Source organism: Necator americanus, chromosome X (genome assembly GCF_031761385.1).
Source record: "Necator americanus strain Aroian chromosome X, whole genome shotgun sequence".
Taxonomy (NCBI): domain Eukaryota; kingdom Metazoa; phylum Nematoda; class Chromadorea; order Rhabditida; family Ancylostomatidae; genus Necator; species Necator americanus.
This window is the reverse complement of record NC_087376.1, coordinates 5,292,980-5,320,770: the sequence shown is the minus strand read 5'-3', so window position 1 is coordinate 5,320,770 and position 27,791 is coordinate 5,292,980. Positions and strand designations below refer to the sequence as shown.

At 41.9% G+C, this 27,791-nt stretch overlaps 2 protein-coding genes across 2 annotated transcripts; both read right to left on the bottom strand.

Annotated features, from left to right (window-relative positions):
• Positions 1-389: 389 nt before the first annotated feature.
• RB195_021532 (uncharacterized protein) lies at positions 390-16,676 on the bottom strand (the record flags this gene model as incomplete). The annotated part of the gene is made up of 31 exons (XM_013442477.2): positions 390-524; positions 678-764; positions 2,189-2,272; positions 2,328-2,462; positions 2,516-2,679; positions 2,830-2,931; positions 3,089-3,216; positions 3,271-3,414; positions 3,510-3,615; positions 4,872-4,975; positions 5,051-5,160; positions 8,425-8,521; positions 9,040-9,143; positions 9,586-9,666; positions 9,903-9,996; positions 10,085-10,167; positions 10,241-10,321; positions 10,389-10,471; positions 10,559-10,675; positions 10,743-10,836; positions 10,894-11,019; positions 11,087-11,181; positions 11,234-11,316; positions 11,391-11,468; positions 12,262-12,454; positions 12,546-12,606; positions 14,682-14,794; positions 15,086-15,191; positions 15,249-15,333; positions 15,394-15,515; positions 16,593-16,676. 31 exons carry the CDS (start codon positions 16,674-16,676, stop codon positions 390-392), a joined length of 3,279 nt encoding a protein of 1,092 aa, XP_013297931.2.
• Positions 16,677-17,166: 490 nt separating this feature from the next.
• Positions 17,167-25,041, bottom strand: RB195_021531 (uncharacterized protein; the record flags this gene model as incomplete). Its single annotated transcript, XM_064208326.1, has 7 exons — positions 17,167-17,279; positions 17,349-17,482; positions 18,217-18,343; positions 19,864-19,973; positions 20,823-21,545; positions 21,603-22,578; positions 24,885-25,041. 7 exons carry the CDS (start codon positions 25,039-25,041, stop codon positions 17,167-17,169), a joined length of 2,340 nt encoding a protein of 779 aa, XP_064064207.1.
• Between the last annotated feature and the right edge of the window lie 2,750 nt (positions 25,042-27,791).

Sequence of the window (27,791 nt, the reverse complement as noted above, 5' to 3'; positions counted from 1 at the left end):
AGTGCAACAAATGTGGTAGGACTGGAAAGCAACAATAAAACTAGGAAGTCAAGTAAAAGACAATTAAAGTAGAAATAAGCTGGAAAGTATGTAACAGTAATATAAGAGATGATCGCTAAAAGCAAGGGTATATCACAATGAAATCGGTGTAATGAAATATTCAAGGGATATACATAGTACGTAAAAGCAGAGTAGCACAACATATGAGGACTAGTAAATGACGCAAAAAAAACAGAAAAAGAACACCATAAAAGCTTAATAAAAAACACACGGTTACAAGATTCAGTTAGTAACGCTTACAAGTAAATGAACAAAAACAAACAAACAGAAAAGAACGTTAGCCATACAAGAACTACGATAACATGAAAAAAATTCAAATATGTTGTAAGTTAGTCGCGACCCTCCGCAAACAAAAGGGCAATATCAGCAAAATCATCATTTTCGTTTTCTACTCGACGCCTCTTCTCAATAGGAGGCAATGGGCGTAGATAAACTGGCTTTTTATGTTGTTCGCCAACAGTGAGCTAAAAGAAAGAGGTGAGAGATAGAAAGATGAACTGGAATAGGATCTGTAGGAAACGTACTGTATAAAAGTCCATTTGCTTGATATAAGATATACAAGGAAATAAAAAAATCATTAAAATACTATCCGTTATTAAAAATGCAAATAAACGAACCGTAATAACACCTTTTAAAAGACGACGAGCCATTTCCTTCTTCTGTTTCTCTAGTAGAATTTCATCACCAGCGATCATTGCTCGGATCTTTAAGCATATTGTTTTCATTACTTTCATAATAAATTTTCAATTCAACTGATCGTTAACGGAAATCATTTCATAATTTGGTACATAAATTCTTATTACCGAATACGCAATTAAACCTTGAATCACGGCCAATGGAAGAGTGAAAGAAAGAAACGACACAAGAAATCGTTCACCAAACGATAACTTCTTTGACTTAAATGCACCGCAATCAAAAACTGTTTGATTTTATTGTCTGTAGAATGTAAAATTGCTAAAAACAGTAATAGGATTATCGCAAGCTGTGCCACCACCAACACATCACTCATATAGTTGTAACCGAGTTTCAAATGTTGATATGAAAACGAATGCCTAGAGATGGTTCGCGTAGTACGAGATCACCGACAATCGATAGATCCCAATCAATGACGATGTGGTGGCAATTGCCACAACGTTTACGTTTCATTTCTCTACCATTTATCGGAAATTTCTGGCGGCATTTCTTAAAATCCAATATACAAAGTTGCGCAAAACTTGTTTCATCGAAATATAACCACAGAAATAACTGTTTATCAGGAGACGTATTGTATACATGCAGTATTTCTAATAAGTATTTTTCGACTGGCACTGACACAAATGCAACAAGTTTCAGGAGGTTTGATGAAGAATTTAAAGAGGAGAGGAAAGGAAAATACATGTAGAGCAAAAGAGAACATCGCGGTTGGTGCCTCCAGTACTTGGATTCTTCCAATGCAATGCACGCGCCGTTTACATGCAGCCTCTACCATAAAGCAGCTGGTCACAACCAGGGGGTCCACGAAAGACGACTTTGGAAGTGAACTATTCAGGTAGCTGCGAGTTTTGACTCAATCCCTTTTACGGTATCTTAGCACCTTCGGTTAAACAGAAATCGAACAAAGAACGTACTGTTCGATGCTAGGATAGGTTCCCACTGTTTTTGTCTTATTCCAAATTCCATTTCAAAGAATAGAGCAAATCCGGGTTTTCAGAGGTGACGCTTCTAAAGTTGAACAAGTTAGGCTACGAGACTCTGCCTTAAGCACCATATTCGCCAGAAATTTCGCCAACCGACTACCATTTTTTCAAACATCTGGACGGCTGCCCAAGAGGTGAGATATTCCAAAACCAAGGTGACGCCGAAAAAGAATTCCGGAAGTTCGTGGACTCCAAAAACTCGGATTTTTATGCAGCGGGAATAAGCGAACATGTGGCTCGTCGAAAAAGATGCGTGGACTATGATTGTTCTTATTTCGACTGATAAAGTTGATTTTGGGGCAAATTATAGCGTTTCGAAGTGAATGTTTGAAAACGCGCATTATTTTTGCACCAACCTAAAATAAAACGCAGAGAAAAGGTTTTTGATGCACACATGGTAGAAAATAATGTATGTTAGTTGTTGTCCGTTTACTTGGGAAAAAAATCAATACCTTGCTATCAAAAGCTTCCACGATTTCGGTCGTAACATCAGGAATTTGCAACAGAACTTGCGGTAGTGAATCTGAGAAACGACGCTGAAATAAGGCATGATATTAGTTTAACAGGTCCAAATGACAAACATTTCCTTACCAATGCACAGTATATATGGAACACCAAACCAATCAGAGGAGTACCCGCCACCTCATCAGCTCCATGAAGCTGGAGAGATCGTATCGCACATACTAGCATATACACACCAACTTCATCGTCGTAACACTCAACCAACTAAATCAAAGGCGAATGTAGAAAAAGTCCACGGAGATGTTCCCAAAGTTCACCTTCTCCGACAATACTTTGCAAAGTGGTATGGCCCTCAGGGCTAATTGCGAGTCACGGAACGTCAAAGATGTAAATACTGTCATAATCACTTGTGACAGTCCAACATTGTTGGTAAATAACCATTCTCCCAAGGGCGTAATCGCATGTGTTTTTCTCTCTTCACCTAGATTATCAGCTGAATATGATTAACAAATTGGAAAAAGCAAATGCCTGGTTCGTAACGAACAAAAAGTAATGGACTTGGAAGAAACGAGGATCTGATGTGTTGTTCTAAAGAAAATAAGAAAGCAGTTCATTCACTGTAAAAGCCCACCTTCGCTGGGGATGTAGCAAAAACGGAGGAAATTTACATACTCCCGAGATATAACGCACGTCAAGTGTTCGTAAAACAACTCTTCCTCAGTTGGTTCGGAATCTAAAGAGCATAAAAGTAAGTACTAGGAGGAAGATGTACAGGAACTCTTCGATATACTGCAGTTATAGAATGTCAGATGCACATTATCATTGTCTTTTTTGTTGTAGCAGTATGACTACCATTACAAAGGCTTTACGTATTATTAAATTTTCCTCACCGTAGTCAATATGAGAAACTTCATCCCACATCTTTTGCAGGCGAACATGCATCGAGCTTGAAATGCGCGTGAAAAACTCGGTTAGCAATGACCAGCGCTCGGAAGGACAAAAAACCATAACCGCTTTCCTAGACATATGTAAAAGAAATCCTTCCTTTCAAAAGCAAGTCCCAAACGCTAACCATCCTTTCTTGATCCAATGACGTAACTTGATCTCTGGAACAAGGTCGATATTTGAGACAAGGGAGTTCAACAGCTCCGGCGCTTGTGGTAGAGAAAAAATGGTGCCAGGGAACTTCGTCACGACTGCCGTTATTATTGTAACGCTTAAGAACTGGTCAGATTATCATGAGTGAGTCATGGAGAAGAAGCATTAGGGGTACGAGGAAAAGTATGACAACGCACACACCAAGCTACTTACGCCTGCTCGTTTAAATCGTGCATGTATTGTCGTTCGATTGTTATAGGATCATTGTCAACAACAGCAGGGCGTCCTGGAACCACCTCGATAATCTCACCAACGGAACCTGAAGCCGGATTTGTAAGTGGACTGCAGATAACTCATCGATAAAGGAGTTGATTGTACGATGAAAGGGAAAAAAAAACGAGAATAGCAAAATTAAAATCATGCTATACAATAACGTGCTTAGTCCGTGTGTGTTTTTCTGCGTGTCACGAAAATACTCCACAATGATGCAAAATCTGCACCAGAGAGCCACCGAACCATCGCCATGCACCTGATAGGCGAGCACTCTACCTTTTATCCATTGTCCAAAGTTATGCAGTCATCTATGTTGGCCTTGATAAGGCAAGTTTGTTTCTGTCATATGTTAGTGAGGGTAATTAAACTTTTATGTGAATGTATACTTCCAAAATTGCAAACTATCATGCTATATAGTAACGGGCTTATTCAGTCACGTTCGTGCGTCTGTGTATGTGTGTGTCTCAGTCAAGAAATTCCAAAAAGAGAGGGAGACGAACACCAAGGCATCGGTTTGGTGTGCTGGAGCCCCAACGCAGTAAAATTGGGTGAGACGGGTCCTACGGCGTCGAGCTCATGCCCCAGAGCCAGATAGCTGTAAAATGGGGTGGAACGGGTCCCCACGAGGTTGAAATGGTGCGTCGTTGTCAGGAAGCTATAGAGCGGGGAAAAACGGCTTCCACTGCGCCGGATTGGTGCGCGGGAGCACCAACGCAGTGGAATGGATTTCTATGGTTCCTTCGCATATCTATTTCCCAGCATGTCTCCCTGATGCTGCTAACATCCTTCAAAAAGAGCACACACACGTACGAACGACTGCTTAAATACAATACATAGTAGCCAACAGTTTACGCGATCGGACGTAAAACATTATTTTTGTCACTACGATGGTGATATTCACATCATTTCATGTTAGCACATCATTCTCTGCTGACAGGTGAGAACGGAGGAAACTCATACTTTGAATAATGTTTTCAAATCGTGGAGATGTGAGAGAAACATAAATGTAAAGTCAAGTTTGATTGCACTCCAAATATAGAACTGACGCGTTTAGGGAAACACCATAAAATCTTTCATTTATGCTTGAATTTTTGGATTAAAAAAAAATTGAAGAGAGCGTTGATAGAAAAAAATTCTAATTTTACAAAAAAAAAAATGTCGCTACTGTTATTTCTTATTGATCGTGAAGGCGAACGAAGCGAACACCAAAAACAAGAAGCCTGAAGTCCGGCTTTAGCCGGACGTTCAGGCTGGTGAAAAATAAGCAGGGAAAGAAAGGTAAATCGAATGAACGAAACATACAGTAGATCTGTTGTTTTTCGGAAGCCACCATCTTCGTGAGACTTTCGCGAAATAGCGGGTGAAAAAGAACCTTACTTTGCTCCAAATAAAGCTCCATCAAACATCTAAAGTGGATCTTATCAGAAACGTTATCAGATAGCATAAAAGCAGAAGAAAAAACACAACCAGAAACACTCAACCTCGAAAGTTTAAAGAAACATGGATATATCGGAATAAGCATAGTTCCAAGGTAGCTAGAGTTGTCAACCTGCTGTACTATCCCTTGTAGGCAAGTGAGAGCTCGTCGAAGCTTAATAATCAATAGAAATACTACATTTGAAACACGGAACTGAACGCTTCTGCACAAGACGCACAGAACTGAAAGCCGTCGGAAAACCGATACATGTACCGAGTTGAATTTCTTGGAGACGCCTTACACAAAGTTATCTCTCAAGGCTGTATTAGTTATAAAACATAGGGATCGGGTTCATCCGTTCGCAGGAAAAAGGATTATTCACGAAGGAGCGCTTTTTGGTCCTCAAAGTGCAAAAAAAAAATAATATAAAAGTTGCAGAGGTCCTAGTAAGGAATTTTTGGAAACTAACAAAATGATACTTGTACTGCCAGGTTTCATGCTCTTGATAGCGACTCGGAAGTACGAGTCGCTATCAAGAGCATGAAACCTGGCACAGCCCCCGGACCTGATTTTATATCAGCAGACTTTCTTCGGGCTGGTGGCCATCCGCTTCATGTAATCTTAGCAGCGCACATGACATCTTACCTTCAGAAAGAAAGGATCCCAAACCAGTGGAAGACCTCGCGAACCGTTCTTATCCATAAGAAAGGTGACCGAGAGGAGCTTCGGAACTACCGTCCGATATGCTTGTTTAGCGTGTTATACAAAGTATTCACCAAGATCATCCTCACGCGCATATCTAGGACGCTGGATGAAGCACAGCCTCAAGAACAAGCTGCTTTTCGCCAAGGGTTCAGCTGCTTGGACCACATCCAGACCGTGTCGAGAGTCATAGAGGTTTGCCGGGAATACCGCCTGCCCCTTGTTCTAACCTTCGTCGACTATGAGAAAGCCTTTGACAGCGTAGAAACGAATGCAGTCAGCGCTGGTCGATCAAGGTGTGGACGCGTCGTATGTGAGGAAATTAGCCAATTGCTACGAACGATGCACGACTAGGATATAGCTTCTCCACCGCCCTCTCACCATACCCATTGGAAAGGGGGTACGACAAGGCGATACTATATCGCCGAAGCTGTTCATGGCTGCATTGCAATGGATAATGAAATCACTATCCTGGGAAGAAAGGGGCATACGTGTTGATGGAAGATTTCTCTCCAACCATCGTTTCGCGGACGACATCGTTCTCTTTTCGAGCAGTACCAATGAAGCAGAAACGATGCTCAACGAATTGAACGAAGCAGGGAAGAGAATAGGACTACGAATAAACAGAAAGAAGACAATTCATGAAGAACGCCCACTGCGAGGACGGTGAAGTACAACTTGAAGGCACCCAAATCGTGGAAACTCCGTCATACGTATACCTCGGACGTTCTATGAACATGGAAAACGACTTCAAGGAAGAACTGAATAGAAGAATGAGAGCAGCATGGACAGCATTCGCAGCCGTCAGGGAAGCTACGGACCAACTGACGGACCAAGATCTTCGTGCCCATTTGTTCGACTCGACAGTCCTTTCATCGCTCTGTTACGCAGCGGAGACGTGGGCAGACACCGCGGCCACGTCTTGGAAGCTACTTACTACCCACAGAGCCCGCGAGAGATGTCTCCTGAAGTTTAACCGGCGCACACAACACCTTGCCGGTCTTCGTAGCTCCGACTTAAGAGGAATGTCCCGTCTTGGCGACCCAGCGGAATATGTATCGAAAGCAAAACATAGATGGGCCGGTCACATCATGAGAAAAATCGACGATAGATAGACTAAAAGAACGCTAGAGTGGATCCCAAGGGACGCTAAACGTCCCAGAGGGAGACCGCCAACGAGATAGAGTGACGTGTTCGCTGCACGGATGGACCAGCTGAGAGCTCAGCTGGATACGGCTCAAGGACCTCATCAACGTGACTCACGAAGCTTGAGAACATCTTGGATGACAATGGCGAGGGAACGAAAAGAGTGGAAGAGATGCTGGGGCCCGCACGTCCAGTGAAGACGGGCCATCTAAGTAAGTAAGTAAGTAAGTAAGTAAGTAAGTAAGTAAGTAAGTAAGTAAGTAAGTAAGTAAGTAACAAAATGGTACAAAAGTGGCCAAACAGCCTTAGCTGTCGTTACTATTTTAACGCTTATATATGTACATATATATTCTGCAAAATTAAAACTGATACGCAAGCAATGAGAGAACGGAAATGTTACGGAGTTGGTCAGGGATAAGAATGCCTCCCTCGTTGTGCTTGCAACAATTATTTTGAACCTCAAAACACGTCTAGAGATAACTTGAACTTCAAATGAAAACAACCATACAGCTCCTGTGCAGAATTGCATCTCCATGTGCAAATTAAATCTTTGGGGATTTGTCAGGTGTATTTGTTTGACGTTTGGCGGTGACCGTGACGCTACTGGTTGTGTACAAAAAGGAAGCATGAATATATTCACTAACAGTTCCTTCTTATTCTGATTTTGTCGTTGTTTTTCGTTTCAGAATACTCTCCTCCCCACCACAAAGTGATCGTCACTGCAAACTCCTCTCTTCTGCTATCCGAGAAGGTATAGTTTGGGTATTTGGACATCGAATAAGTAGAGGAAGACGAGCTATGAATTTGATACAGAGCTACTAATATAGTATCTTCGCTGTATTTTGCCGACAATAGACATTTATATTTCCAGAGAAAGGATGAAGCTAGCGATAATGGGCGAACAGCTGAAGGTGATGACAACGTCGCATACACTAGACTACACCTTCACCTCCTACCGAAACCATGTACTTTGAGGAGAGACTCATCACTGAACCAGAATCAAATTCGTTTTTTCTGTTTCAGCAAGAATTGCCAATATTGCTAATCACTTCTGAATTTTTTCTCCTAAATCAGCTAGACATTTCAACGGAAAATCTGCGGAAAAATGCAAGATACTACATTCTTGATGGGACTCCAAACAACTTCATTAGGCAGTCTTATCGAGTTCTCGAAGATTTTGGTCAAAAATGAAAATAGTGCAAGATCTATTTCACAAGGCAGACACAAAATAGCTGCAAAAACACTGGAAAGATGGTGTTTAGTGAAAACTGCTGGTTTCTACAGACGAGTTTTGAAAATTCAAAGAATTATTGCAAAAACAAGACAACGTTAAGCTCTCGCGCACGTGAACACAACAAAGCCAATGCTCCTCACTGTCCCTGTATAACCTCTACTGCCGTAGCGATGAGGGAACTTCGAATATATGTAAGCGTTGTGAAGCCGACCTCAAAACTGCTGGCAGCTAGGACCGATTACTTATTTCTGGACCCATTCCGTTACCTTTTAAGTGGATTTTTATATGATAGGTTTCCTTGTTGTTCTTTTCCGCAGAAGAACATATTATTTAAACAGGAGACAGACTAAACCTACCTCTATTCTGTTCAAAGTCGAGGGTGAATCAGGAGCATCTGATGGTGAGATATTGAAGGCATTGAACGAGACAAATGACGAGACATTCTCGAACGACCTTCAAATCACAAGACATTCCAATTAAACCGATACCGTAAATGGCAGAACTATCAGTAAACTACATGGGTATTTTTTTACTCGATTAACAGAAGAATAAGAAGGAAAATACTTAACGGTGAGGAGGCGATAGTTTTCATCGCCTAAAATACTGTACAGTTGTTTAGAACGAAGAAATACATGCAAAAATAAAGGAAGCCGTGCTATGCTAGCTGTTTGTGCCTAACAAACCTAAATTAATTAGTTTTTTTTTTCTTGTTAGAGGATAATGTATGTCTTCCTCATAAGCGGAGTTCCAAGAAATTTTTCTTTCACGAAAAATTTGATCTATACACTTGTAGATATTGCTCAGTAGTGAGCTCGTTGAAATTACGCTGCGATGGAATTGTGTGCAATCCAGTAATCCATCTATGGACATGTAAGGACTATTGAACCTTAACTCTACATTGGAGCACCGCTGTTTACCAGAGAAAAATGAAAATTAAAAAAGAATCCTTCGGCTGCGAATTTATAACTAACCATGCAATACTCCGAACGTATTCTATTGAAGGACCAGCCGCCATTTGTAATAACTCCAGTCGTACTGATTCATCGTCCACAGTATTCGATAGGACAGCAGGAACCTTAAAGACATCACCCTGCGAATCTGAACTGGTACGGATTTCACGTGGAGTATTCTTATACGGGATGGTAGGTTATGGAGAAAAGGGTGATTCCTTCCATTTCCTTCTAATTACCGTAAAAAAAAACGGTCCGAAAGATACGGCGCGTACACAATGCTGGCGCGCTCCAATCGAAGTCGTAATGGAAAATAGAGCGCCGGAACGCTCGAGACCTTATCTTCCGAGCCGTTTTTTTTTTCGGCAATTAGGAGGAAATGGACGGAATCACCATTCTCTCCATAATCTACGACTCCGTATACGAATACTCCACCTGAAATCCGTACCACCTCAGATTCGTGAGGTGATACCTTTAAAATGATATCACTACATCAAAATATGATAACGTGCATATTTGAAGTACCTGAAATGTGTAAATGCATGCGAACAGAAAACAGAACCACACCTGCAATAACTGCGCCATCTGCATCTTCGAGATCACTTCATTCACTTCACTATAAAGTGATACAACGGAGGAGACATGTTTCTAGAACGAAGAAAAATTGGCAAGTTATATCATTGATAATGATATAACTCGCAAAGTAGCGGTGATAGGAATTAATTAAGTTAATTAATTAATTAAGAATTAAGAAAGCTAACAAGCTTATTATCTGTGCAAGAAAATATGATCCAAACCGAATAATTCTTGAAGTAAGGATAATAACTATGGTTAAGACTAGAGTTTCACCCTCAACTTCACACATGATTATAAAAAGAACATGCCTTGAAGTGATCAGGAAATATTTGAACAGCTCGAAGAATAAGGCTGACAACATGCCTGTTCAGCTTTTTGTTCCCCGCAGACATGAGAAGACCCCTGAAACAATAATTTGAATAAAAACAATGGTAGCATTTGATACTAAGTAAAACTGCAAGTTTTCATTATTAATTTCGGAGATCCATACCGTCGCAAAAGTGAGAAGTAGGTGTTAAGTTTCTCGTAGTCGTCTGCATAGCTGCTCAGAAACGGAGAATGAAGTGATAGCATCTGAAATGATATAGGATGGCTTATAAGATCATGGGACCAATGACTTCAAATATTCCTCGTAGCAGAAAATAACCTCGCTCAAAATGTCACAATCAGCTGTATTTGACATGGCATTCACCAATGTGTCTCGCATCCTAATCAGACGTTCTTTATCCTAGGTAGTAGCCGTAGAAGAGAAGAAAGGGCTAGAACAGCTTGTAACACGAAAGCGAAATTCTTACCATTTCAAAAAATTTCCGTTCATAAGCAACGTGGATAAGATTTCTTGCAAATCTTTGCATCGCCTCCCATTCGACTTCGGAAACTAGAAGAAAGAACCCTGCTGACTGATTCCAGTTAACGAGAACATGATCATAACATAATTTTCACAACAGAATTAAAGAGTACGCACTTGAATTAGCATCCAGGATTACTTTACGAAACACGGTTTCCTCGTACACAGTCAACAAATGATCAAAATGATGGCTCATATTTTCTGCGATGAGAAGCTGAACGCGGGAGCGAAACTCTGGGAGAAAGTGCAACATTCATTAATGACGATAAACACAGTCAAGCCGGAAATGTGTATAACCCACTTATAAATAGATTATGCCATTCTAAGTCATCATCGAAATCCATTTGTGAGTAGCGAGCAGCAACATTTGAGGGGTTTTGGGATGGATATCCGTCCTAAAACATAAGCGCAGGTCACTTAAAAGAGTCAAAATGAATAGCAATCAAAATTACCTTTGTAATAGCTTTCAGTACGTTAGAAAATACTTCTCGAATAGCCTGTACAAAACTAGGACTCTCTTGAAAAACCTCATGAGTCGACAAGCCTACGAGGACATCGCAAGCTTCATATTTTAACATCTGAAAAAATAAATGCTAGGAGTTACTGATGAAGAGTTGGAAAACTATGAAATAAGAATAAATATACCAGAGAATCATGATTGAAGAAAGCGACTATAGCAGACAGAAACGTCTCAAAGTTCGGCGGTGATGTCTTCTCATGCCAAGTTCTTGACAGGAAATCTTAAGAGTCATTTGAGAACTAACAAACCAGAAAATCAAAGTAAATACCAACTCCCTAGAGTGGTTAATAATTCGCACAGAGATTTCAGATATCTATAATGTTGCTCGCTAAACTGTGACCCATCAGCAGCAAGGCTAAAAAACAAAAAAAAAATAGTAGGCTCGTTTCATAAAATAAATAAAAAAAAATAATCTGGCTGTGAATTAACCTTGTTGTCGTAAGGATTGTAGAAAACACTTCCTGCCGGAAGAAAGCCGAAATTATCATCGATTGATCATGTTTTTCTCTGAAGAAATAGAATATCGTCAATGCTTGGTCGCATTGTTCACAATGCGCTCATTCTTAAGTATAAAACCAAACAGAAAAGGTGGGATCTGAGCAGCCTAGCAGAATTAAACAAGATAGTTGTTCCTTTGAAACTAAAAGTATTACAGTAAGAAAGGAAGTGATATTAAAAAAAAAAACGAATAAACACAATCTGTGTTAATTTGCCAGTATATCATAAATGGTCACACTACAGAAAATGTCCTAGTGAGGTAATACCGTCTTTAGCTCATATTATTATATTAGTGATGGCGATTATGCCATTACTAAGATACTAAGTACTTTACATGTTGCAGTACACTACACAATTAAAACTTCCTTGGAAGTAAAGTTTCCTCACAGATCCTAGATATACTCTATGTGCAGAAGGGGAATAACGATCAAGTCGCCAAGAGACTGCGCCAGAATGATGTGATATTTCGAAAAGCAGAATAAAAATAGGCACAGACTGTGTCTGGCACTCTACCGGCACATTTCTCTAACATCAACAATGTATTCGACACGTTTCAGATAAAACATGGATTTAATCAATGCCAAAACGATCGTAATTGACTTTTTTGCCACTTTTTTCCTTTTCCTTATCTTTTTTTTACCATATATACATACATAAATACATAGTATATATAATATATAGTTCAGTATATATATGTAAATATATATATGCATATGGCAACGCTTTTTTCTTGTCATTTTAGCTCTTAGATGTTCCACCCACAACAATGCAACTACTAGGAAGCAACGTTTATTACACTCACTTCTTCGGCACAGCAATAGCAGCCAAACATTGCGCAGCTTGCTCATAAATATTTCGTTCAGCTGTGCCTAGATATCTAATCACTGTGTCGACTATCCGAATGAGGTGCTGTTCCAAGGATACTGACGTCATGCAGCTACATAACTCTGTAAGCCAGCCAAAAACATTCTTCGCGGCGAGAGCTCCTATGAGGTCTGTAATAATTTGGAGATTGATCTAACAAAATCAACTGCAGTGTTAATTATTTTAGTTCACAGAAATAAAAACAAGAATGTAACACCTTACCGAGCGGACATGAGCTGAGCACGTCAAGGGCTACATTGAGAAAGTCGTCCGTACTATTGCACTGAAAACCTTTACCTATTCAATGTTTTTAAATTGTCGAGTATAATGGAAAGGATATAAATGACGGAGGAGAAGGATGTAGTAAAATTCTTTTTTTTTTTTTTTGAAATTCCCATTGTTCAGCTGTATTAGCGGAAAAGAACAAAACATATGCACACAACTTGAAAAGTAAAATCAAACAAATAGGAGTTTTTCTCAATTTTAGTAAAACAACTACCAAGATTTTGCTTAATATAAGCTTCAACAACATAACTGTGCACAGAAATAATGCTACAGCCGGGTCAAAACACGAAGCTCGGTGCAGTTACGTATGTGGTTGCGTTCGAAACGGCGCAGTGAAGCTAAGGGTTGGTATCGAAGTGGGGCAATCAGGAACTGTAACGAATAAGTGGTGCTAGCAGTGCCCCACTTGTTCTGCTATCGGTCGCGTCGATGGTCCAACTCGATCTCAGCCGCTATGCTCCACCGCACTGCTTGTCGAGCACAGTCGCATACGTATTTGCATCGAGCTTCATGTCGTTTCGTGATTCATGGTGTCCGTTAAGTCATGGTACACTTTTAACCGGTCACGGGAAGCAACAAAATAGAAATAATAATCTTTATACAATAAAAAGAAAACCCTCCCAGTTTCCATGGTATGATGCGCCTTTGCGTTTGCGCACACATGTGATTACGCAACACACGAACTGAGGAGCAGCGGATCAGGTCTCGTACACTCCAGTCGAAATGTGGACGGTACAAAGGAAAATCTAGTTCTATGGCTTGCTCAGTTAGAATGCGTGAGCAAAGTTCAACCTAAATATCGTCGTGTGCCTCCACAAAGAGGGTTCCGGAGTCTCCGCGAATAGCTTCGAGAAATTACGTGTCCAGTGGATATGCCGAAGGATACACGAACATTTCTCGACGAAGTCTCGCTTCATTTGTTAATGAAGACGCAGACAATCATCTTAGGCCCTGTCACTGTTCCGGGCATAGAGATGCAAAGAACTACACAGTTATAAAGAAATATGTAAAGAATAACGGTGTTACTTGTAGGAATCACCGAATAAATTGTAGCTAAAGGTACATGTCATTTTGTGTGGTGTTCTAACAAGAGAACGTGAGCAAGTTCTGTCCAGATATTAACTTCAGTAAGAGTAGAAATTTTATCAAATGAACTTTTCCTCTTCCTGTAAGTTCCAAGAGGTAAGAGATACAGAAGACCACTCTGCCCGAAAATTAATTGAGCTATGAAAGCTTGGAACTTACACAATAACGATTACATCCCATCAGTTTTGAAAGCTGAAATGTTCCGTTTTTAAAGCAATTTTTCCAGTTTCTGGTACGGTTACAAACTTGAGATTATCTCACATCGCAAAATTCAAGTGGATGTGTCTGATTCTCCAAAACAATCTAGTTGCTCGTGAATTATATCCTAGCCAGTAATACAGCGTATGATTAGCGGTAGATAAGTAGAGTCAGCTATTTAGGCAGCAACGAAGGTCGATCCCTTTAGGATACGCATCATCGCCAATTGCTCTGCCGAGATGTGATCGGTGCATGCTCGAAAATCCGCCGGGACCCTCTTTACACGCACCCGGTGGATAGAAAGGGCATCCGTCAAGCCATGGTAACCAGGACCCAGTATCTGATCCCTTAGACTTTTACTTGTGTAGTTATGTAAAGCAACATGTGTGCAGTGAATATATCAACGAAACTAATCATTTAAAATAGAGAATCACAGGCGCTATGCACTCTGGTACAAAAAAAAAAACGCCTTTAACCGTATGTGATAAGACCTTGAGTCGTTTAGTATATCTGTTAATTTCAAAGCGACTATTTTCTAAAATCACATGCTTAACAGACTAGTCAGACTAGTAAAGCGGAACGGGGAGTTACTGTCACTCCTTACACATACATACAGTAAATTTTCCTCTCTGATATTGGGAGAAATAAAAGAACAGGAAATGCATCCGTCATCTGATTGCAAAACACTGGTTTGTTAATCAAAAAAAAAATTAGAAATAAAGTATAAACTAGATATGGAATTGATAAACCTATTCGCAAAAGAATACCAAACCATTTTTAACTACATACGATTGCAGTGTGCATGTCCTTCCGTCGTCTTTGATTTGCAACTGATGCTAAGGTTGCAACATTTTCCACTAACCGTCGGAGGATGGCAAAAACAATGGCGCAAGGTAAAGATCCTGAAAAAAAGGGATCTGAAACCTTAAAATCTGCTTCACTCCAAACTTTTCCCTAGAAAACGAGAATACCCACACAGCTAGAGGCCTTTTCTAAGTCTGTAGACGTACTCAAGCAAAAAATTAGATGTCACCGACTACTACTCATCTGTGAATACGTTGCAGTTATCCATAGGCATGCGGTTATGTATGTCTATACCAGCGATATTTTTGTATTCATTGCCACGCGACTGCGTATTATATTGACTGACTAGAAGTTTTGTCTTCACTCAGGATTATGTGAAAAGTGGCTACCTTGAACGGCCATTTGCTGTAGTTGGGGATTCAATTCCGGCCAATTCTGAGGCCATTCGTGCTCCATCATCGCTACGACACATCGTGCGCAAGGTTCAATAGTATCCTTCACAAAAGATGTGCTTCAGATTTCTTGTGTTTATGTTCAAATTATAAACGATACCTCCGAAACTGAGAGTTCAACAGCATGAAATACACGATTACGAATATCTATACGGAACTCTGGTGCAACAGAATTCCACTTGTATCTAAACAACTTATAATTCAAATCCCATAAAGAGTGATGAGGAGAACAACTATGTTATAACCTGATCAAATCTTCTAGTAACGTCCATCCCGTATGTCGGAGTATCGTAGAACTGTGTGATATAAGCTCGAATGCTACATTTGCAACCACTTCTGCGGGACCTTCTTTGAATGCCTCGATGATCTGCAAAAAAAAAACAGGGGAAATTGAAGAAGGAACAAATCAAACTAATTTTCAGCAAAAAAACTAAATCACTTAAATTACTTTAGAATTGCATTTCAAACTCATACCTCGCAGTAATTTCTAATAGCAGACTGTGAGATTAGTTTTCTCTTAAATACCTCACAATCGCTGAAACAAAAAAAAAAACACGTGATTTCATAGCTAACCAAGAAAAGTGTATCTCTATGACGTAAACAATTTGCAAAAACTATTCCTGATCAGGCACATAAGCCGTTGTTGACTGATTGTCATCTAACTACAAATAATTACATGGGTGGAAAATAAACGTGGATTTCAAGAACGTTGTTGTGTTCCTCACTAGAGGATGAACCTGAGACCGAAGTGGCTTGATAAGACCATTCAAATAAGTAGTTCAGTTGTTCTATTAGCACATACAACCCACTTAGAAATGATAGATTTGATATAACCATGACAATTATCTCTTGATCCCGCTATTACTTTTCAGGCAAACGTATCACATTAATATTGTAATATGAAGAGACGAAGAAGAGTATTTTTTTCTTTTACCTTTGAGCTTTAGATCTCAGTGTCAACAGCGGAGTTGTTGAAAAAAAAACCAGTAGTAGCCTCATACGTGTATTCGTATTATTTTCGTTTACATCTTAGTGAAAGTTTCTCCACAGAAGCATACGACAACGAAGATACGTCGTAATGTATGTAGTTAAATGTAAAAGGTTATCGAAATTGGAAGAATCTCAACGATTCCTCTCCTCTCCTACTGTTATCAAAAATGTGCCCGAGTGTGGGCATTGTCAGGTTCACCTTCGATCGTAATTAGTACACCTGCTCCAAATCGAGTTCATCAGTAGGAAAGTAGGAAGATAGGAAAGTAGTAGGAAAATGTAATTTGTACAGTCTGATCAAAACAACGCGAAGCCTGGCACCACCGCTTGAGCAGCTGCGATCGATATGGAGCTAGAGGTACACTAGCCACTACCATTAGAAACATGTCTTCTTTTAACAAATCTTAATCCATCAGTAAGATTTTTGTGGACCTCGTATCGAAAAATCCCAAACCTGTGTGCATTTAATTCGATCCTGATTTGATGTCGAAAGGTCATGCACGGCACAAACTGCTCTGATCACATCATTCACTTCCATAACCAGCAAACCCGTAAACAGCACCTGAGACAAAACGTGACTAGGATGTACAATCATAACTTTAGCTTAAGCTTCAAAGCTAGTGTTGAGAAATAGACGAATACGACTCCTCAAAACTTTCCAGAACTACCAATGGACTCTAATTCCAGAGAAAATCATGCATAATCCTGATATTAAGGAATAAGTTTATTTTCCGCAAATATAAGCATACAACTTGTGCGAAAAGGGGAAATTTGAAAGCAGTGCAACAAAAGAACGAGTTTTGAAGACTATGTCCATTTATATATACGCATTTATCAAATAACATGAAAACCCTAACTAGAAACCTGACATATTTCTTATAAAATAAGAAGTCCAAACAATTCTAAATGAATAGCTTAGAGTATAAACATGAGATGTCAAAAAGTACCGGATCATTGGAATTTTTGAATGAAACATCGAACAAAGAGAACACAATGAAAGCTCTGTGTTAACACTGCCTAGAATCAGCTTAATCATTTTCATTCTGGCTTTGTAGATGCGCTCTTTGGTCTTCAAACCTCCCAGCTTGCATGCGCATCACAAGGGATGATACTTCATCCTCTGGTGTAGAGCTTGGCGGATCTGCAAACATTTGCTCGCAATAAATTCAATCTCAAATTTGAATACTAAAGCTTAGCAGTATGGACAAACCGGGTTCCGTAGCATTTTTCGGATCTGGGGCGAGCTCAGAACGCTGCTCATTCATCCTCTGGCTTTGAGCCCGCATGAGCAACTCGATTAAATTGTCTTCGTCCTTGGAGCCTCTGTTTTCGCCAGAGGATGATCTCAACATGAACAGTTACTGTTGAGAAAATAAGTACAATAACTTCCTTTCCACGCAAAATAGCAATTCATTCTTGAAATGTTGATCTTAAATAGTAAATTAGAGTAAGTCGCCACGTCGATTACGGAAGAAAGATTTAACTAACATTTTGCATTTTTTTTCCCACATAAAAACTCAGGCAGATAATTGCTGCCAAGGAATTTGGCGTCCGCAACACATATAGATATACTATCCCAAAAAATATGTTGCTAATATTGTTCATTAGATGTACGTTCCATTGTAAAACATAACCCTATGTACTTAGTTTAGCATACGCTTGTAATGAACTTGTTCAATCTGGGTATTGACAGCTAATGCTTACATGTTGTTCCACTCTTCCTATACACATATTACTGTAAACATTCAACCAATCTCTTATCTTCTAGAACCGTTCCTGAACACGACGCTATGCGACACGACGAAATTTAAAGAGAACCTTAATGAACGCCTCAGAAAAGCAGGAAAAAGTACGGTTATTCTTAGTGAAAACCACTTTTAATGCTTGTTTCACTATCTTGTGGTGTACATGGTCGAAGTAGGTTGAACTTCAGCGTCCACTATTATAATACCATTCACACGTTATCAGTAAGAGCAACTAAAATTGACGCAGATGAAAACGAGAAACCGAAAATTGGCTACTTCAAACAATGTTAATGACTGAAGACACTGATGAAAATGGTCGAAAGAAGGACTCACTCCAGTTTCTCAAGGAGCTGATTAGCCTGCGCTTCGTCGTTAAAACCTGGCAGAAGCGCAGCTCTCTGCTCGTCCATTCGTCGGCTTTGGGCGTTAAGCAAGAGCTCAATAAGGGCGTCAGGGCCCTCTGAAAAAATCGTTTTATTCAAAGCAAAAATTTTGCCAAAATGAACACGAAGGCTCTATTGGAGCCTTTTCCGGACAGTGGAAGTCTCTAAAATTGAGATTCAAAGTTTTTCTTCTAAAATTTGAAAGCACAACGAAACTATATGTGAACACAATCAATACTACAGTACATGCTAGAAATTGATAGATTATAAGAAGCTCTAAGTCCAAAGGCACCTACTTTTGAATTACTTGACTTAAACGGCGCATGTTATAGTCTAAAGCGACTTGTCAACTTCTTTCCAAAGTGTGTCGTTCCAGAACATATTTGAGCCCACCTTGTTTGGTCTTCCGCTAGAACTCCTACAAAATCCGTCCGTCCGTCGCTATTCCATATTCTGCGAAATGTTACTTCTCGCGAAAGAGTTTCTTCTCCATTTCTCCTTCACCATTTCCTTCCAGAACTTTTTTTAAAATCCAGATGGCCTCTTCCAGTTTATGTCTGAAAGCGTCCTCAAGGCAGCGTGGGTTAGGCGCTCTGATGGTCTCCTTATAACGTGACTAAGAAAGCGAAGACTGTTTTCTGCTACTACTTTAGACGGCTGATCGAGATGTTGATGTTTTTCCCCGGGGCATCCGCCGGTACACCACATCCAATTCTGAGTAAAGTTCTTCGTTATGGCACACTACTGGCCAAAACCAGTCAAGCAGGTTCCTTTCCATGCAGTCGAACTTCTCTATCGCCGTTGACGACGCTGCCCATGTCTCCGATCCGTTCATCATGGTGGGATAGATGGAAACGCAGCTTGACTTTGTTCATCAAAGATGATCTGAATCTGAATGAAGAACTGGCCTTAGCTCATCTTTTCTGATCATCTCTTTCTTACCCGTTGTTATTTCTCAGCATCCACCCCGAAAAACAGAACTCATCCACAAGTTCAATCATTCAATAGGTTGTCCATACACCCTGATTATTGCTGAGGGTCTGACTTCTCAGTAGTTCTGGAGCTACTTGCAAAGACTTTTACTTTTAGATATTTCCACAGAAAAATCACAGAAACCCAATTGAGGTAACCAAGCAAGTCAGCCGATGTCATCACGGGAAAAGGTCAAATCACCAAGGATTATTTGTCTTAAAATCTTGGAGAATAAAGAGAAGTTTGGGCCACTTTCGCATTGTTTTCAAATCAGTTATCCTCGTCATGTTCTACTTCTTTGGACTACATGAAGTTCTGCAGCTTGTAACGATGTAGATGATGGTCCATCACATCGACAATGACGTGGTCATGGAGAACGCATCGATCAAAAGAAGCAATAATACGTGCAAATGTGTAAATTATTTGCGCACCGCGGCGATTTTTTTCAACCATCAAACGATCATTATCGGTAATTTCTACTGAAGAAATAACAGAGAACAAATACTTAGATAGTTAGACACTTAGATGGCCCGTCTTCACTCGACGTGCGGGCCCCAGCATCTCTTCCACTCGTTTCGTTCTCTCGCCATTGTCATCCAAGATGTTCTCAAGCTTCGTGAGTGACGTTGACGAGGTCCTTGGGCCGTATCCAGCTGAGCTCTCAGCTGGTCCATCCGTGCAGCGAACACGTCACCCCATCTCGTTGGCGGTCTCCCTCTGGGGCGTTTAGCGTCCCTTGGAATCCACTCTAGCGTTCTTTTAGTCTATCTATCGTCGATTCTTCTCATGATGTGACCGGCCCATCTATGTTTTGCTTTCGATACATATTCCGCTGCGTCGCGAAGACGGGACATTCCTCTTAAGTCGGAGCTACGAAGACCCGCAAGGTGTTGTGGGCGCCGGTTAAACTTCAGGAGACATCTCTCGCGGGCTCTGTGGGTAGTAAGTAGCTTCCAAGACGTGGCCGCGGTGTCTGCCCACGTCTCAGCTGCGTAACAGAGCGATGGAAGGACTGTCGAGTCGAACAGATGGGCACGAAGATCAAAGGTCCGTCAGTTGGTCCGTAGCTTCCCTGACGGCTGCGAATGCTGCCCATGCTGCTCTCATTCTTCTATTCAGTTCTTCCTTGAAGTCGTTTTCCATGTTCATAGAACGTCCGAGGTATACGTATGACGGAGTTTCCACGATTTGGGAGCCTTCAAGTTGTACTTCACCGTCCTCGCAGTGGGCGTTCTTCATGAATTGTCTTCTTTCTGTTTATTCGTAGTCCTATTCTCTTCCCTGCTTCGTTCAATTCGTTGAGCATCGTTTCTGCTTCATTGGTACTGCTCGAAAAGAGAACGATGTCGTCCGCGAAACGATGGTTGGAGAGAAATCTTCCATCAACACGTATGCCCCTTTCTTCCCAGGATAGTGATTTCATTATCCATTGCAATGCAGCCGTGAACAGCTTCGGCGATATAGTATCGCCTTGTCGTACGCCCTTTCCAATGGGTATGGTGAGAGGGCGGTGGAAAAGCTGTATCCTAGTCTTGCATCGATCGTAGCAATTGGTTAATGTCCTCACATACGACGCGTCCACACCTTGATCGACCAGCGCTGACTGCATTCGTTTCTACGCTGTCAAAGGCTTTCTCATAGTCGACGAAGGTTAGAACAAGGGGCAGGCGGTATTCCCGGCAAACCTCTATGACCCTCGACACGGTCTGGATGTGGTACAAGCAGCTGAACCCTTGGCGGAATCCAGCTTGTTCCTGAGGCTGGGCTTCATCCAGTGTCCTAGATATGCGTGTGAGGATGATCTTGGTGAATACTTTGTATAACACGCTCAGCAAGCATATCGGGCGGTAGTTCCGAAGGTCCTCTCGGTCACCTTTCTTATGGATAAGAACGGTTCGCAAGGTCTTCCACTGATCTGAGATCCTTTCTTTCTGAAGATAGGATGTCATGTGCGCTGCTAAGATTACATGAAGCGGATGGCCACCAGCCCGAAGAAAGTCTGCTGATATAAAATCAGGTCCGGGGGTTGTGCCAGGTTTCATGCTCTTGATAGCAACTCGTACTTCCGAAAGGAGAATCCGTGGTAGGGCTTCGCCAGTGGGGATGATTGGGCTTGACACAGGAGTTGATGAACGGAAAAGGTTCGAGTAGAACCTCTCCGTAATTATTTCCATCTCACGACGAGAAGACGTGCGAGTCCCGTCTTCGCTCAGCAAGGTTGCTAGCGGAATATTATATTCGCGGAGATCCCTGCGGCACTTCTTTAGACTCGTTCTTCTTTGTGCTGCTTCTAGAATCTTCTTCTGCCTGTACTTTTAAAGATCCTCCTGCAACGCTTTTCTGCAGCTAGTGTTTGCTACTAACCGCTCAATGTGCGATGCATTCGGATCAAGCCTCAAAGCCCTTCTTCTTCCTAACAATTCCTTGGTGGTCTTCGAAATTCGATCCAAGTTTGCCGTGCGCGACTTCGAGGCACGTTCAGCACAGGCTCGTAATCCTCTGAGCAGCATCTCGTAGTCCACGTTTGGGTCCTCCTCGATGTGCCAGTCACCTTGGGAGAGGGAGTCCTCGAGTACGCAATAGTTGTAGACGACTTCTTTTCTCCTTCGTTGCCGATAGCAGATGTTCTTTTCCATCGTGTGGCTAAGTCGTATTTTCGCACGAAGGAGACGGTGATCAGAACCACTACAGAAGGATGGTACTACTGAGACGTCAAGTAGACACCACTTCCGGTTGGTGAGTATGTTGCCGATCTCCGCTCGAGTCCCGCCATTGGGCGAATCCCATGTCCACCGACGATGATCTTTTTTCATGAAAAGAGAGTTCCCATGAAGGAGGCGAGCGGCGGACAACAGCCCGGCGAGGCGATTGCCATTTTCATTCCGGTCCCCTAGTCCAAATCTTCCAATCCTGTATTCCTCTTCTGTGGCCTTTCCTAGTTTCGCGTTGAAGTCTCCGGCAACGAATTTGTAAAAGGACTTCTCGTTGCGGACTACTTCCTCCAGCTCCTCGTAAAATGCGTCCAATTCGGAATCATCAGCTGCTGATGTTGGTGAATAGCAGTTGATGATACTGATGGATTTTTGGCGCAGAGGGCGGAGGCGAAGAATGGCCAGACGAGGTGACAGGATCTCGTGAGGATCGACGAGATGGACGACAGATGGATGCACAACAAAACCAACACCGCCTACATTTCGCGACGGAACCTTCTCTCCACGAATGATGAGTGTACCGTCATTCATCTGTCGTACGTCGCTCTTTCTGCACTTGGTCCCCTGCAGAGCAATCACGTGAAATTTGATACGCTCTGCAGCTCCGAGAAGGGCATGCAGGTCAGCGTCTGTAGAAACTGTTCTCGCGTTGTAAGTACACAGTCTGAGACAGTCTCCATGGCGAGTCGTGCGTATGTCGCCTTGGTCCAGAATCAAAATACGTCCTTTTTCAGATCCGCGTATTTGGATAAATTTCGTAGCTGATTAATATGCTATTAATCCTGGTCGATCTTCTTGCTCTTGCAATTCCATTCATCAAAGTAGCGCAACTGCGCCGTTGTATAAATAGTTTACTTTTCTTCAAACCACAGAAATCTCTTATCGCATACATACCTTAACGGGCTTTGCATTCATATAACGTATTTTCCTCATTTAAATTAGCACTAATTTGAAAAATGTAAAGGTCCACTTATTTACCTGTATTTTGTAATTATTAATAAACGTGTAGTTATCTATGTTTAAAGGAGGTCAAATTAAGCCTTACCGCTTGGCTTCCGTTGGAAAGAACAAGGAGAAAATCAGGTAAAGGTCCTTGTCGCGTGAAATGATAGTGTTCCGAAAACATTTTATAGAACATGGATTCTCGTTTTCCTTCGAACTGACCGAGATGGCACCAGTAATTCCTCCATATGTCTCATTCGCACTCAAGAGTCCTCTGGGTTCACCTCCTCGCAGAAGATACGAGGAGAATCGAACTTAGTTCCAAAAGCTTTGTGAAGAAGTATGACCAGCGGATAGGCGGTCTTCCTATAGTGCGTTTGTTATTGCGTGGAACCTTCCCTCACAGCTCTGATCCAACAGTTATCGTTGAACTCACGTGTTTTGTCGACCATACTTTGTTTGGCAAACGGAGCGTCTCTAATCTTCGATCGCTGACGTAACACAGAACATTGAATCGTCTTTTCCACTTACGTGAAACGGGACACTACCAACATCTAATCAACCTCTAATTTCGACTGGAAGTTTAAATGATGCTATGATGCAGACCAAGTTTGCATTCTTCTTCCTAACCGTCTAGGCTTTTGCAGCATAGGACAGAGCAAGACACGGTGGTGTTAAGAAGTTGAGCATAGAGTCACGTGATCTTGATCTTCTTCACTACATTCTCTTGACTTACTTGACTCAATCGACTCGCTTACGGTACCGTCTGTCGCGATCCCTCGCATTTTCGTCGTCTGTCGTCCTTTAATATGTCTCTGCCATACTTTCTTTCCAAATCTTCAGCAACTGCTTGGACAGAAACAATTCGTTCGCCGCTATCCCAAACCTTACATCCCGCCTGAACCGCCTATCCACGTCGAGTGTCTTCAGATGCTTTTTCACCACCTCAGTCCACAAATTCCGTCTTCAGTCAGGTGGCCTTTTTCCTGCTTGAACCCGACAAACACCTCAGAACACGTTGAACAAGAGGGTCTTTTAGTCTCTTTATTATGTGACTAAGGAAGCGAAGAGAATTTTCCATGCTGCACCTTCGATGGCGGTGCAAGATGTACCGCGTGTCATTCGCCAGTACTCCACATCAGTTCCACAAGAAGATCTTCATTGTGGTATACTTTAGGCAAAAAGTAGCTGAGCAGCCGTCTAAGCAGCCTTCCCTCCGATCTCGGAGCAATCACGCATCTCCATCTACTTAGACCATGCTGCTAAGCCTCCGATCCGTACATGATGATGGGTGAATTGCAGATAGGAGGACTCTCAGCTTGATTTCGTTGGTGATAGGGGTCGACCACAGCCATTTTCGTAAAAGGCATCAATCCACGAATTTGAGGTGGTACGGATTTCAGGTGGAGTATTCGTACACGGGATAGTAGATTATGGAGAGGGGTAATTCCGTCCATTTCTTCCTAATTGCCGTGAAAAACGGCCCAGAAAATACGGATTCGGGCGTTCTGACGCACTATTTTCTGCGAGTTCGACTGGAGCGCGCTAGCCTTGTGAACCCGCCGCATATTCCAGACCGTTTTTCACGGAAATTAGGAAGAAATGGACGGAATCAACCCCCTCTCCATAATCTACTATCCCGTGTACGAATACTCCACCTGAAGCCCGTACCAACCCTGATTCCTGGGGTGATGCCTTTAAGGAACTAAATGCAGAAATGGCCTCAGTGCATCTTTGCTGAATATCTTTCTCGCCGCTGCCGTTGTTCTTCAGAGTACGGCCCAGTGACGAGCACGAGTGTACGGCCCAGTGACGACGACAACCGGTCGATGACACCCTGATTCCCGTTCGACGTCTCGAAAAAAGCCACATCTGCTTACATTTATCAGTACGTAGGCGTAGTCCATAAGCTGCAGCTAGCTTCGATACAATATTGACAACATGTTGAAGTTCCGTACAGCTTTCCGCGAACACAACCACACCGTCGGCGTACTCGAGATGGGTTTAGGGTGACCTGACAGTGCTAAGACGACGTCTGCAGGACACTGATCGACTACTCCTCGCATGACGTCGTCTATGGCGAAGTTGAACAGGAAAAGTTCTGCCATTCCCGTTTGTCTTACTCCAGTTACCACTTCAAACGGTGTCATACATCCGGCTGTTTCTGACTCGAGCTGCAGCAGTCGTTCATTGATTTGTCATTTTTTGGTGCTCGATCGGCGTCTTGAGGTCTCGATTAGGAGAGTCGAAAGCGGATTCGAAGTCCAGAAAGGTGAACTGCATTGGTTTCGAATATCGCTGCAATTTCGGTCAGTCTCCTGATGAACATCTGGTCAATCAAGATCGGCCAGTACGAAAGCTTGCTCGGGTGTTTCTTCGCGATGTCTAATAAGTCTGTCCAGGATCTGCTCCAATACATTGTACATAACACACGGCAGCGAGATTTCCCGATAGTTCCTGGGCACCGTGACGGATAACTTCTTGTGAAGCGATAGATCTATGATTGCGCCTCTCAACCAGTCAGTTATTCTTTTGTCGATCCATATCAAACAACTGATCTTCGTGATCTCACAAATCCCAAATGGAATAAGAAATATCAGCATTTCTACGTTAATTTCATCATTTCAGCCAGATTTCCCATCCTTCATTTTTTGGGCACAAACCAGAACCCCTGACTCGGTCGTTGGTTCCCCGTTAACCGCATATGTTGGTCTACGAACGTAGGGGGTTTAGCAAAAATCTTGAAATGAGCCCTCCAAACTGGTACGGTTGCTTCACCGACAGCAACTGCATTGGCACTATTGAAGACTGGAGCATATCTTTCCATCTTGTCCTTAAACCGTTTTAATAAATAAAGCTTAGGCTTACCGCAGGTTTTTGTCCTCCCACGCCTTCTAAAGCTATTATTTGTTTTCCTCGCTTTTGACTTCCATGCGTTATTGTGGTTTTGTTTCAGTTGATGACACAGCTTTTTTCTCAGACGCTTTTCCTGGTTGAAATCACCACCTCTGCGGATGCAAATGCAGAATCGTGCTTGGATCTTGTCTCGCCAGTTGCAAAGGCAAACTTCTCTCGTGGCATTAGAATCAGGAGCGTATTCCTTGCAGCGTCTTGGATGCACTTCGTGAAGAAATCTGCATCACAAAGCTTCTTCCTGGTCCGCACTCTAACATGAACAGACGGAATTTCCTTCTGCATTCTTATCCTTCAGACCTGCCATGTCGATTTTCGGTTGAAGTTGAACTCCTCGACTTCTTTTCTGGATCCGTACAATCAAACTGAGAAGAACTGGATAGTAGAGTCGAATGCAATATCTCAAAAAGCCCTATATTTCGGAATATCTGACTGGAAAATTTTCCTCGCAGGAACGTAGTGGAGTTAAAGTTTGAGAGTCTTCGCTTGTGCTGCTCTTCAGGCGTCGACAAAATTGTCCCTCGCCACGTGAGTTGATGGATGTCGATGATTCCTCTTAGACGTGGATACAATAATGAAGTAGGTCTGCTCGCAAAGTCTGCCAAACGGCTTCCGTTATCCGAAATTTGCTTCTTGGGATAATACCATTTTGCAAGCACATCGGACCCATCTTTGCATTCGCGTCAAATCCAATAACTACCACCTGCTGGGTAGATGTCTCAGACATAAATGTACTGAATTCATCATCAAACACGTCTTTATTATAGTCCTCGGTGGTTTTGTGTGTGCGTGAGCAATTACGATCCAGAGTTCGAGTCCTCTGCGATTCTGCGATCGGCGAAAGACACGACATTCATAGGGTTGTTGTAGACATCTCTCACAACCGTTGCGCAGCCCGCTACATTCCTTTCATCAGCATCGCCACAGTAGATGGTGTAATTGTCGATACTGATGATAGGACTATCCCTAATGCGTGTTTCCTGCAATACAGTAGACGGTGAGCGCAGATTTAGCAGTAGTCTGGACAGCGGGTTGTTAGGATTCACCTGACAGCCGACAATTCACCCTTAAAAAATAGATGTTTGTTGCCAGAGATTTCATGTTCCCCTCAGGCATTTTACCTATCAGGGTATCGGTTCTGGCAAGATGCTGGACGACAGCACCTTTTTGCGTTTTTTTGCGTGGGAGGTTTTTGCCATATAACAGTAGGGGTTATATAGCTCGTACACTCCCACGGAGTATACTCAGATGCCTAACAGCATTTACTGAAAGCAGAGCCACAACGTGCAAGTAACAATCAGACTTGTACACGCACTCACAATGGATAACTCATGTAGATTACAATTAATTTTGAAAGAGCGGTGAAATTGTATCCAAGAAAATGTATACGGTTTCACTATGTTTTGTAGAAAAGTTCACGAGCAATTATCTCAAGGTAAGAATCTACATCTTTCCTGCACAACGACACGTCCACGTGATATTTCATGTTAGCGCATTGAACTGTTCTAGCGTTACACTCAGGTAACTCAAAATAGTTCTACTTGATATTACTTTGGCACCCATTCTCTAAATTTATGTGCTACTTTTGAGAAATTCGGGGCTAATATTCTTTTGAGAATCTGGAGCTGTCATATTTAGAAGAGGCTTGATTTCGGTTAGCACCGTCATCAACGAAATACTTGTACGTTTCTGTGCAGTTTCCAGCAATAAAAACGAAGACTACCGATATTAAAGAGAAAATAATACGTCGATTTGTGGTGATAATAACAAAACAACCGAAATTGAACTTCGCTAATTTATTCACAACAAGGAACAAAAGCGAACATACAGAAACCCATGCAAATTAACCGGTTCGAAGTACGAGCAGTGTCAGAAAGCATACTCAAACACACGACAAAAGGTGAGAGCAAGCATTAACACATAGGGACATGCAAGTACAATTTCACCTGGGATCCAACAGCGGAAACATTGCATTGCATACATCAAA